The following is a 13,668-nucleotide window of genomic DNA, read 5'->3' on the forward strand; positions in this document are numbered from 1 at the left end:
AGATCTATTATGGCTATCTGAACACCCCAAAACATTTATAACAGTGAAGGTCAAGCCACTGACACCCCAAATACATTATATACAGTGAGAGGCAGAGGGCACTGACATCCCAAATACACTATATGCAGTGATAGGCAGAGGGCACTGACACCCCAAATACATTATATACAGTGAGAGGCAGAGGGCACTGACACCCCAAATACATTATATACAGTGAGAGGCAGAGGGCACTGACACCCCAAATACATTATATACAGTGAGAGGCAGAGGGCACTGACACCCCAAATACATTATATACAGTGAGAGGCAGAGGGCACTGACACCCCAAATACATTATATACAGTGAGAGGCAGAGGGCACTGACACCCCAAATACATTATATACAGTGAGAGGCAGAGGGCACTGACACCCCAAATACATTATATACAGTGAGAGGCAGAGGGCACTGACACCCCAAATACATTATATACAGTGAGAGGCAGAGGCCACTGACACCCCAAATACATTATATACAGTAAGAGGCAGAGGCCACTGACATCCCAAATACATTATATACAGTGAGAGGCAGAGGGCAGTGACACCCCAAATACACTATATACAGTGAGAGGCAGAGGGCACTGACACCCCAAATACATTATATACAGTGAGAGGCAGAGGGCACTGCCACCCCAAATACATTATATACAGTGAGAGGCAGAGGGTACTGACACCCCAAATACATTATATACAGTGAAAGGCAGAGGGCACTGCCACCCCAAATACATTATATACAGTGAGAGGCAGAGGGTACTGATACCCCAAATACATTATATACAGTGAGAGGCAGAGGGCACTGCCACCCCAAATACATTATATACAGTGAGAGGCAGAGGGTACTGACACCCCAAATACATTATATACAGTGAGAGGCAATAGATCCAGACACCCCCTTACCCATCCAAAAAGCAGGTTACCTGTAGGCTTGAATTCAGCACCTTTCAGGTCAAAATTAGCTCAGAAAATCTGCCCCCGGTATCAGCCCCCCTACCTGCCCGCTCAGTGACACAGTGACAAATGGGCAACTCTACATTAAAGGGGATGGAATGTGCAATTAATGCTAAGTCTAAACTTTCTAATAAACGTTAATTTAAATGACTTGATAATCTCATTGTTTTTGCAAAAAACGTTTTGCTTTGTTGCAATAAATGCGCAGTGCCGGGGGGGGGGCAGTGCCAGGGTAACTCTGCTCCTAATGAGACATCATTGTCATGTGACCCCCCCCCCGGTGCTAACGACCCTGTCAGGCTCCTGTATATAAATAATGTGACATTTCCATCCCGTTAGTTTGTGTTACTGTGACATTAACCCCCGATCCAACAATTAGATTTCTTCCCCCCCCCCCGGCACTCGGCGCCGCTGTCACGGATCAGCGAATGGATCAGCTGTAACCCACGCTGAGTAGGAGTTCTGGTTATTTGCCCACAGGGGGCAGATTTTAAAGGGATTTATTATTGCAGCTTATGCCCCACTGGGGGAAGAGACCTGCTGGGGGGCAATTACACACTTTAGTGGCAGAACGTCCCCCTGTTCCCAGCGAGGGGGGGGGGGCTGCACTCACTTTTTCTGAAATTTAATAACATAATGATAATAAATAGAATATGCCAGGCACGCAATCGTCTGTAAAGCCCCCCCCCATGGCTTCCTGTAGCACCGGGGGCACCTGCCGGTTACACTGGCACCATTACCCACTGGCCCCCAAGAATTTCATAACATAGTGTGGCCCCCAAGCATTTCATACCCCACCTCAAGCCCCGCACAGACTGTATCACCACCAGTCGGATGGGCGGTGCCACTGCCTTGGGTACCTCGTGGGCGGGTCACTAATAGTCACGCCCACACTGTTCTCCTTTGCAGCCCTACTGCTCCCTGCACCTCCATCTCAAGGTGTCGGAGAATCCTTACACCACGGGCAACATCGCCAGCCGGGAAACTGCCCCGGGGATCATTGTGGCTTCAGGTCTGTATTTGCCTCATTGGGTCACATGTGTCTGTATAACGGGGGCTGGGGGGGGGGTTTAATATAATTAGTACAGGCTCCGCCCCCCACCTTATTATAAATATAAATGACAAATCAGACTAATGGGTATTTGGACGATGGGGCAGAATATTGGGGTATTTATGACTTTCCCTTTCTGATACAATTTGCCGACAGTCGCATTTTATTTTCAATTTGTCGCAGGGAACGTGGGGGCGGAGCTGACGGAGTCGGAGATCAGTATGTTCATCTCATCGGACGCAGGAAACACCTGGAGACAGGTAGGTGACTGACTGGGGATTGGCCGCTGAGTCTCCTGGGGCACTGATTGGCTGACAGGTTACAGGCAGAACCACTCACATTCGGGGGGTGGGGGGATGCTGTGAGACTGATTGGGGGCAACGGGTTTTGTATATCAAGGTTTATTGAATGATATTGTGCTGGGGGGGGAAATTACTGTTACTGGGATTAATGGGTTAATCCAGAGTAATGACAGTGGGGGGCACGGGCCAAGTAAATGACAGTGGGGGCCGGCCCGTAATGACAGTGGGGGCACGGCAAGTAATGACAGTGGGGGCACGGGCCAAGTAATGACAGTGGGGGGGCACGGGCCAAGTAATGACAGTGGGGGGGCACGGCCAAGTATGACAGTGGGGGGCACGGGCCAAGTATGACAGTTGGGGGGCACGGGCCAAGTAATGACAGTGGGGGGGCACGGGCCAAGTAATGACAGTGGGGGGGCACGGCCAAGTAATGACAGGGGGGGGCACGGCCAAGTAATGACAGTGGGGGCACGGCCCAAGTAATGACAGTGAGGCAGGGGCACGGGCCAAGTAATGACAGTGGGGGGGCACGGCCAAGTAATGACAGTGGGGGGGGGCACGGGCCAAGTAATGACAGTGGGGGGCACGGGCCAAGTAATGACAGTGGGGGGGGGCACGGGCCAAGTAATGACAGTGGGGGGCACGGGCCAAGTAATGAACAGTGGGGGGGCACGGGCCAAGTAATGACAGTGGGGGGCACGGGCCAAGTAATGACAGTGGGGGGGGCACGGCCAAGTAATGACAGTGGGGGGCACGGGCCAAGTAATGACAGTGGGGGGCACGGGCCAAGTAATGACAGTGGGAGGCACGGCCAAGTAATGACAGTGGGGGGCACGGGGCCAAGTAATGACAGTGGGGGGCACGGGCCAAGTAATGACAGTGGGGGGGGCACGGGCCAAGTAATGACAGTGGGGGGCACGGCCAAGTAATGACAGTGGGGGGGCGCGGGCCAAGTAATGACAGTGGGGGGGCACGGGCCAAGTAATGACAGTGGGAGGCACGGCCAAGTAATGACAGTGGGGGGCACGGGCCAAGTAATGACAGTGGGGGGGCACGGGCCAAGTAATGACAGTGGGGGGCACGGGCCAAGTAATGACAGTGGGGGGGCACGGGCCAAGTAATGACAGTGGGGGGGCACGGCCAAGTAATGACAGTGGGGGGCACGGGCCAAGTAATGACAGTGGGGGGCACGGGCCAAGTAATGACAGTGGGGGGCACGGGCCAAGTAATGACAGTGGGGGGGGCACGGGCCAAGTAATGACAGTGGGGGGGCGCGGGGCCAAGTAATGACAGTGGGAGGCACGGCCAAGTAATGACAGTGGGGGGCACGGGCCAAGTAATGACAGTGGGGGGGCACGGCCAAGTAATGACAGTGGGGGGCACGGCCAAGTAATGACAGTGGGGGGGCACGGGCCAAGTAATGACAGTGGGGGGCACGGGCCAAGTAATGACAGTGGGGGGGGCACGGGCCAAGTAATGACAGTGGGGGGCACGGGCCAAGTAATGACAGTGGGGGGGGCACGGGCCAAGTAATGACAGTGGGGGGGGCACGGGCCAAGTAATGACAGTGGGGGGGCATGGGCCAAGTAATGACAGTGGGGGGCACGGACCAAGTAATGACAGTGGGGGGCACGGGCCAAGTAATGACAGTGGGGGGGCACGAGCCAAGTAATGACAGTGGGGGGGGAGGCTTAGATCTCATTTACACAAATGTCAGAATTCCCAGGGCCCAATCAGATGTGCGAGAGTCTGTTGTTATGGCATTGGGGTGGGAGGGGCATTTAGCCGGGGGGGGGGCAGCTGAGAGATCTCGGGGGCTCCCAGGGGCCACGGGGGGAGGAGGGAAGTACTTGGATCTCTCTGTCCCATTGTTTCTCTTTCTGCCTCTCGTAGATCTTTGATGAGGAGCACAGTGTCCTGTTCCTGGATCAGGGGGGGGTTCTGGTCGCCATGAAGCACACGTCCCTCCCCATCCGCCACTTATGGTAAGAGCGGCACCCGGTGGCACTGCCACCCCAGAGTGGGGCCGGGTAGGGTGCCTGGGGGGGGGTTTTAAAGGGAAAGTAAGTAAGGAACACCTTCCTATGCTGATGGTGAGATCCCCTTTCCTCCCCACCCCCAATGTATCACTCATTCCCCCTCTCTGGGTAGGGAATCTATGGATCCACGCTCAGAACATTACAAGAGAAAATCACCTTAGTTATTTTCGGCCAGTGGCTGTGCAGCCAAAACGATCCGGTTGCCATAGTGAATATTTACATACATTAATTGGCATTTCGTAGGCCGGCAGTTACTTACACCCAGGAATCGGCTTTAGATTTTGCCCTTGGCAGAAATAACACAATATATTTGTTTATATTCTGCTGCCGTGCTGTGAGTGGAAAATATTAATATGGAAACCAATAGGGGGGCCCCCAGGAAATATAATTTCCTTCATGAACAACTGTAATTCCCCCCCCCCTCAAATCAGTTGAAATTTTCCACATTGGGCAAAATGCTGCCATTAGGGGGCGCCCACAGTCAGAACCAACAGCAGAGAAAAGATCCTTACAATGTGGCACCAATGAGATGGAGACAGTAGGGCAAGATGGAGACAGTAGGGCAAGATGGAGACAGTAGGGCAAGATGGAGACAGTAGGACAAGATGGAGACAGTAGGGCAAGATGGAGACAGTAGGGCAAGATGGAGACAGTAGGACAAGATGGAGATAGTAGGGCAAGATGGAGACAGTAGGGCAAGATGGAGACAGTAGAGCAAGATGGAGATAGTAGGGCAAGATGGAGACAGTAGGGCAAGATGGAGACAGTAGGACAAGATGGAGATAGTAGGGCAAGATGGAGACAGTAGGGCAAGATGGAGACAGTAGGGCAAGATGGAGATAGTAGGGCAAGATGGAGACAGTAGGGCAAGATGGAGACAGTAGGGCAAGATGGAGACAGTAGGGCAAGATGGGGACAGTAGGGCAAGATGGAGACAGTAGGGCAAGATGGAGACAGTAGGGCAAGATGGAGACAGTAGAGCAAGATGGAGACAGTAGGGCAAGATGGGGACAGTAGGGCAAGATCGAGACAGTAGGGCAAGATGGAGACAGTAGGGCAAGATGGAGACAGTAGGGCAAGATGGAGACAGTAGGGCAAGATGGAGACAGTAGGGCAAGATGGGGACAGTAGTGCAAGATGGAGACAGTAGGGCAAGATGGAGACAGTAGGGCAAGATGGAGACAGTAGGGCAAGATGGGGACAGTAGGGCAAGATGGAGACAGTAGGGCAAGATGAGGACAGTAGGGCAAGATGGGGACAGTAGGGCAAGATGGAGACAGTAGGGCAAGATGGAGACAGTAGGGCAAGATGGGGACAGTAGGGCAAGATGGAGAAGTAGGGCAAGATGGAGACAGTAGGGCAAGATGGGACAGTAGGGCAAGATGGAGACAGTGGGGCAAGATGGAGACAGTGAGGCAAGATGGAGACAGTGGGGCAAGATGGAGACAGTAGGGCAAGATGGGGACAGTAGGACAAGATGGAGACAGTAGGGCAAGATGGAGACAGTAGGGCAAGATGGAGACAGTAGGACAAGATGGAGACAGTAGGGCAAGATGGAGACAGTAGGGCAAGATGGAGACAGTGGGGCAAGATGGGGACAGTGGGGCAAGATGGAGACAGTGGGGCAAGATGGAGACAGTGGGGCAAGATGGAGACAGTAGGGCAAGATGGAGACAGTAGGGCAAGATGGAGACAGTAGGGCAAGATGGAGACAGTAGGGCAAGATGGAGACAGTAGGACAAGATGGAGACAGTTGGGAAAGATTTATATTTGATATAAATCCAGTTTTGCTGGACACCCCACATTCAGTGTAGAATTTGGGGGCTACTAATAAGAAGACAGATGTAAGTGCCAGTTTGTGCCAAGTGTCGGTGGATTCTCTCCCCCACAGGCTGAGTTTTGATGAAGGAAGATCATGGAGCAAATACACCTTTACAGTTACCCCCCTGTTCGTCGATGGTGTTTTGGGGGAACCCGGGGAAGAGACGCTCATTATGACGTAAGTGTTTCTGGGGCTCCCCCCACCCCCCATTCCCCCCATAGAGTGAATTTTTACCATTTAGTTACCAAACTCCACCCAATACCCCCTCCTCCCCCTCCTACACAGCAGCCCAATGGGACATTGGAAACCTTTATCCAATCAGAACTTTCTCTCCTCTTTTTTTAGAGTTTTCGGCCATTTTAGTCACCGGTCCGAGTGGCAACTGGTTAAGGTCGACTACAAGTCAATATTTGAGCGTCGCTGCTTCCCAGACGATTATTTGCCGTGGCAGCTCCATAGCCAGGTACGACTGGTGTCTCTTTAATGAGTGACCCGGGTATGGTGCCAGGCTGTGCCCCAGGGTGCCATGTTATGCCCTAGGGTGCCAGGCTGTGCCCCAGGGTGCCATGTTATGCCCTAGGGTGCCAGGCTGTGCCCCAGGGTGCCATGTTATGCCCTAGGGTGCCAGGCTGTGTCCCAGGGTGTCAGACCATGCCCCAGGATGCGCCCTAGGGTGCCAGGTTGTGTGCTAGGGTGCCAGGATGTGCACTAAGGTGTTAGGTTGTGCCCTAGGGTGCCAGGTTGTGCCCTAAGGTGTTAGGTTGTGCCCTAGGGTGCCAGGATGTGCCCTAAGGTGTTAGGTTGTGCCCTAGGGTGCCAGGTTGTGCCCCAGGGTGCCAGGCTGTGTCCCAGGGTGTCAGACCATGCCCCAGGATGCGCCCTAGGGTGCCAGGTTGTGTGCTAGGGTGCCAGGCTGTGCCCCAGGATGCCAGGTTGTGCCCTAGGGGGTCAGGCCTTGCCCCACGGTGGCAGGTTGTGCCCTATGGTGCCAGGTTGTTTGCTAGGGTGCCAGGCTGTGCCCCAGGGTGCCAGGTTGTGTGCTAGGGTGCCAGGATCTGCCCTAAGGTTTTAGGTTGTGCCCTAGGGTGCCAGGTTGTGCCCCAGGGTGTCAGGTTGTGCCCTAGGGTGCCAGGTTATGCCCTAGGGTGTCAGGTTATGCCCTAGGGTGTGAGGTTGTGCCCCAGGGTGCCAGGTTGTGCCCTAGGGTGCCAGGCCTTGCCCCACGGTGGCAGGTTGTGCCCTAGGGTGCCAGGTTGTGCCCCAGGGTGCCAAGTTATGCCCTAGGGTGTCAGGTTGTGCCCTAGGCCTAGGGTGTCAGGTTGTGCCACAGGGTGTCAGGTTGTGCCCCAGGGTGTCAGGTTATGCCCTAGGGTGTCAGGTTGTGCCCCAGGGTGTCAGGTTGTGCCCCAGGGTGTCAGGTTATGCCCTAGGGTGTCAGGTTGTGCCCCAGGGTGTCAGGTTGTGCCCCAGGGTGCCAGGTTGTGCCCTAGGGTGCCAGGCCTTGCCCCACGGTGGCAGGTTGTGCCCTAGGGTGCCAGGTTGTTTGCTAGGGTGCCAGGCCGTGCCCTAGGGTGCCAGGTTGTGTGCCAGGATGTGCCCTAAGGTGTTAGGTTGTGCCCCAGGGTGCCAGGTTGTGCCCCAGGGTGCCAGGTTGTGCCCCAGGGTGCCAAGTTATGCCCTAGGGTGTCAGGTTGTGCCCCAGGGTGCCAGGTTGTTCCCCAGGGTGTCAGGTTGTGCCCCAGGGTGCCTTTCTTTTCCTCTTAGAATGGAGCCCAGGGATTTGCCCCACTATGAATGCAGCGCTGCTTGTGTCCTGCCGGCACCTCTGGGTTCTGTATAACCGACCCCGTGCCCGATATGTACAAGAAGACAGTCGGACATTGCACTCTCCTGGCCAAGTTTAGCATTTTGTTCCATTAAAGGGTAAATTGACCCAGATTTTAACCTTGGCTATTGGAATCCCATGTTCTGCCTATATCATAACATAAATTCATTTTAGATGAGCCCCCCCCCCGTCCCTGCGCATCAGTGTTGGGGTGCGAGACTCCCCTCTCCGGCCTGCGGGGGCTATTATCTGTGAGAGCGCAGACAGGGGGGATCGGGCCCAATTATCGCTCCTGTTCCAGCCCGGCCTGACACCGACACGGTGAAGCAGAGAGCAGCCTGACAGCATTTGATTGCGAGTTTGGGGGGGCCGGGGGCCGGCGTCGGGGAGAATATTGTAGCGCCTGTCAGTGATGGATTGGGAAGGTGTCTCCTACATAACAGAGTGCTCGACTGTCACATTCTAAAGGGGAAGCTAAACACGTCTGGGGCCCCGGGAACGCTGCGCAATGATTGGCTCCTTAGCCGCCGACTGCACCGGATTTCCAGAATTTGCCTCTAGAATTGAACAAGATTGGGCAGTCACAGCCCATTATGGGGGTGCATTTGGCTAAATACCCCCCACCAGTTCCAGGGAATGTTCCCCAGTAACCCCATCCCATAAATTACTATAGGAACAAACTGGCTGTGGTTAATGTGGGCAATAGCCATTGGGCTACACAGTGGGGGGCTCTAGCCATGGGGGTGCCACATTGGGGTTCTGGCAGTACATACACAACCGCTTTTGGGGGAGAAAGGGGGATGGTTGTGTGGGGCCCAATGAAATGGGGGGCAAGGGGCTTGTATTGATGGGCCCCATATGGGCACCAGTTACTCTAATAGTAGGGTTATTCATATTGCATTCTGGGGGTTGTAGTCATAGCAACAAGCACATTAGACTGGGCCAATGAGCAGCCAAGATGAGGTGGGAAACCAACGAGTCATCCAGGAGAGCCAATCAACCCTCAGATACAGCCAATCACCCAAACTGTCATACCTGGCACCTATCATAGCCCCCCAGTAGCCAATGGCAACCAGTAATATGTTTTACTGGAAAGGAGGCCAATAAATTAGGCTTCATATAGAGAAGGCCGACTCCCAGAATTCCCACCTATACAAGCTCAGCCAATAACTGGAGGAAACTGCTGGAGGATGCTGGGAGTTGTAGTTGCTTGGGGGGTTGGCTCTAAATCACATGACTCACAAACGTTGGCCTATTGGCTGCAGCAAGTGTAATATCTGCACATCGCCATCTCCTGGCTGCAACTGGTACTGCAGCACTGACTCCTCCCACGGGTCTCCCCATTCTGTTCCCTTGCAGGGGGAAGCGTGCATTATGGGGGCCCGCAGGACCTACAGGAAGAGGAAGTCGGAGCACAAGTGCATGCAGGGAAAGAACGCCAGGGCCATCTCCTCGGAGCCCTGTGTCTGCACTGAGTCCGACTTCGAGTGGTGAGAGACGTCTGAGTGTCAGGAAAGGGTTAAACTTATATACTGATATAAAGCTGAGATAGAGATATAGGGATATATATATATAGAGAGAGAGAGGGGGGGGCAGGAAAGCAAAGGCTGGGATTGGCAGAATCTGGTACTTATATTTGCATATGCAGATTAGGGGTGGGGTTTGTTTTGATTCCAGATAAACCTTCTGTATAGAAATGTAGCCCCCCCCCCCCCCCATAGGGTACAATCCATACGGTGTGAGACAGCAGGGGCCCCAAAGTAGGAAAGGGCCAATGAGACATTGAATTGTGAGATCATGTGATCAGTCCTTGTGGCCCCATTAATCTGCCCTATTAGTGTCTATTGATAACCCCGTGCCCCGGGGGGGGGTCACATATTTACCCCGCCCCATATGTGTTAGTGCCCCATTAGCCCCAGGGTTCTAGTCTGTATGTCACCCTTTTAAAGGGTAAATCTCCCCTACTGATACGTTATCCCCCCCGGGGGCCCTATTATTATCAGTGTATATCAGCGGTGCTGCCATACTGTCCCCCCATGTGGCTGCACTTAGGCCCCATTCAGTGGTGGGATGCTGGGAGTTGCACAGGGAGTTATTGATATAATTTGCCCTTTAGACTTTATGCCCCATACTTTACATAAGGATTTTGAAACAAGGGATGCTCCAGCAGGACTACACTTCCCAGCATGCACTGTAAACCTTTGTTGTTCCCAGCATGCACTGGGATGCAGTTGCCGGTACCAACCTGGTTCTTGTCTTGCAGCGATTATGGGTTTGAGCGGCACAGTAACGGGCAGTGCCTACCGGCCTTCTGGTACAACCCCTCCTCTCTATCCAAGGACTGCAGCCTGGGGCAGAGCTACCTCAACAGCACCGGGTAAGTTGCCCCCATGGGTCACTCCTACTGGGATCCTGTAGCTTGGGTGCAACCCCTATAGCACAACTTGGGCAGACTCGCTTTCTGTCAGTCTGTGAGTAGCTTGCCTTAGCAATATCCATGGTGCAACCCCTATAACACAACTTGGGCAGGCTCGCTTTCTGGCAGTCTGTGAGTAGCTTGCCTTAGTAATATCCATGGTGCAACCCCTATAACACAACATTGGCAGGCTCGCTTTCTGGCAGTCTGTGAGTAGCTGCCCTTAGTAATACCATGGGCAAACCCACTATAACACAAACAGGGCAATGCTCGCTTCTGCAGTCTGTGAGTAACTTGCCTTCAAGTAAAATATCAAGGGGGTCAACCCTATAGCTCAACTTTGGGCAGCTCGCTTTCGTTCAGTCTGTGAGTAGCTTGCCTTAGTAATATCAGGGGGTGCAACCCCTAAAGCTCAAACATGACAGCTCGCTTTCCCTGGCAGTCTGTGAGTAGCTGCGCTAGTATATCAGGGGCTGCAAACCCCTATACTCAACATGGCAGGCCTCGCTTTCTGGCAGTCTGTAAGTAAAGCTTCGCCTTAAGTAATATCAGGGGTGCAAACCCTATAGCCACAAGGGGCAGGCTTGCTTTCTGCATCCATGCACTCAGCATAGGCCTCGCTTTTCCCTGCAAAGCCCATGCCTAACTCAGACTCGCTTTCTGGCAGTTCATGCTACTCAGACTCGCTTTCTGGCAGTCCATGCTACTCAGACTCGCTTTCTGGCATCCTCTGACCAGAGGCTCGCTTCCTGGCAGTCCCCATGCTACTCAGGCTCGCTTCTGCAGTCCATGCTATCGACTTGCTTCTGCATTAGTACAGGTGTTTCCATGCAGTCCGCTGTGCCAAACCACCCAATGACTTCCTGCTCACTTTCCCTCAGCCTCAGAACAAATTTCAGGCTAAACAGCTTTCTCATTGGCTGGAATCCTTAATGGGATCAATTGTTTCCCTCTACGTTATGCTGTAACTAGCGGGTTAGTGATGCCTCACTGCTCCGGATGTCAGACTCAACATTCGCGAGCCCCCCCCCCCCGAATGATCCCGGTGCCCCACTGCTGGCCCAGTGTTTGGGGCCCCTGACAGTCCCCTTTATTTCTCAGTTACAGGAAGGTGGTGTCCAATAACTGCACAGACGGGGTGCGAGAGCGCTACACGGCCAAACCCCAACAGTGTCCCGGGAAGGCGCCCCGCGGCCTGCGCCTCAGCACCCTGGATGGGAAACTGGCGGCCGAACAGGGGCACAATGTGACTTTCACTCTGCAGCTGGAGGAGGTAGTGGATACATGGCTGCGCCCCCTTAATTGGGGGCAGAACAGCCCTATTGGGTTTATTTAATGGTTAAATGATTCCCTTTTTCTCGTAAATAATAAAACAGACCTGGACTTTTATCCAACTAAGAATAATTACCCCCTTATGGGGGGAGAACAGCCCTATTGCGGTATTAATGGTAAATAAATTCCCCTTTTCTCTGTAAAAAATAAAACATACCTAAACTTGACCCAACTAAGATATAATTACCCTTATTGGGGCAGAACAGCCTATTGGGTTTATTTAATGGTTAAATGATCCCCTTTTCCGTAAATAAAACAGTACCTGTACGTTGAAATTCCCAACTAAAGATATAATTTAAACCCTTATTGGGCAGAACAGCCCTATTGGGTTTATTAAATGTTAAATGATCCCTCTCTGTTAATAAACAAACAGTACCTGTACTTGATCCAACTTAAGATAATAATTAACCCCTATTGGGCAGAAACAGCCCTATTGGGTTATTCAAAAATGGTAAATATTCCCATCTCTCTGTAATAATAAAACAGACTGTACTTGATCCCAACTAAGAATAAATTACCCCTTATGGGGCAGAACAGCCCCTATTGGTTTATTTCATGTTAAATATTCCCTTTCTCTTAATAATGAAAACAGCACCTGTAACTGACCCCCAACTAAAGATAATAATACCCCTTATTGGCAGAACAAGCCCTAATTGGTTTATTTCATGTTAACATGATTCCCTTTTCTCTGTAATAATAAAACAGTACCTGTAACTTAATCCCACTAATAAATATACCCTATTGGGGGCAGAACAGCCCTATTGGGTTATTTAATGGTTAAAATTTCCCTTTCTCTGTAAAAGAATAAAACAGTACCTGTAACTGAACCCCAACTAAGAAGTAATTACCCCTTTTGGGGCAGAAACAGCCCATTGGGTTATTTAATGGTAAATGATTCCTTTCTCTGTAAAGAATTAAAACATACCTGTACTTATCCCAACCAAGATATATATTACCCCTTATTGGGGTCAGAACAGCCTAATTGGGTTTATTCTCATGGTTATGATTCCCTTTTCCTGTATAATAAAACAGTACCTGTACATTGATCCCAACAAGAATAATTACCCTTATTGGGCAGAAACCCAGCTAAATTTGGTTTATTTAAATGGTAAATGATCCCTTTTTCTCTGTAATATAAACAGTACCTGTTACTGAATCCCAACCTAAAAGATATAAGTCCACCCTTATTGGGGGCAGAAAGCCCTATGGGTTTCATTCATGTGAAGATTCCCTTTTCTCTGTAATAATAAAAACAGTACCTGTACTTGATCCAACTAAAGATAAATAATTACCTTATTGGGGGCAGAACAGCCCTATGGTTATTCAGTAAATATTCCACTTTTTCTCTGTAATAATAAAACAGTACCTGTACTGCACTCCAACTAAGATATAAATTTACCCCTTAAATTGGGGGCAGAACCGCCCTTTTAGGGTTTAATTTTCATGTTATAAATGATCCCTTTTCTCGTAAATAATTAAAACAGTACCTGTAACTTTGATCCAACAAGAATTCTAATGTTTACAATCTGAACTTTAGAAGCCTTCTTCGCTGCCCTTAATGTTTCGGAAATCAATACCCTGCTGCTAATGCAGGGGCTTGGGTCGGCTTCTCCCCCAACCAATCAATACAGCTAGTGGGAAATCAGGTTGGCGGCCAAAACTGGGCTTCTTCAGCCCAATGACTGGAACGTCAGCTTATCTGTCCTCAAGAATGAGTGTAGACAGAATATCCCCAATGGACCTGGGACATTGCTTTTTCCGTCGCTGACGGACACAGGACTTGCCCTACTGTCTCCCAGAGGAGAACAGTAGGGCAATGAGACAGCAAGGGCAAAAGATGGAGAACAGTAAGGGGCAAGATGGACATAAAGGGCAAAGATGGAGTACAGTCGGCAAG

At 51.6% G+C, this 13,668-nt stretch overlaps 1 protein-coding gene across 1 annotated transcript in view; it reads left to right on the forward strand.

Moving 5' to 3' along the window:
• sorcs1 (sortilin related VPS10 domain containing receptor 1) overlaps positions 1 to 13,668 on the forward strand; it is a 197,556-nt gene that overhangs the window by 151,923 nt on the left and 31,965 nt on the right. Inside the window, 8 exon segments of the mRNA XM_031905713.1 lie at positions 1,894 to 1,996; positions 2,219 to 2,295; positions 4,231 to 4,322; positions 6,268 to 6,375; positions 6,544 to 6,661; positions 9,383 to 9,513; positions 10,287 to 10,400; positions 11,541 to 11,712. Coding sequence (XP_031761573.1) covers positions 1,894 to 1,996; positions 2,219 to 2,295; positions 4,231 to 4,322; positions 6,268 to 6,375; positions 6,544 to 6,661; positions 9,383 to 9,513; positions 10,287 to 10,400; positions 11,541 to 11,712 — 915 coding nt within the window.

This window comes from Xenopus tropicalis, chromosome 7, assembly GCF_000004195.4.
Source record: "Xenopus tropicalis strain Nigerian chromosome 7, UCB_Xtro_10.0, whole genome shotgun sequence".
Lineage (NCBI taxonomy): Eukaryota > Metazoa > Chordata > Amphibia > Anura > Pipidae > Xenopus > Xenopus tropicalis.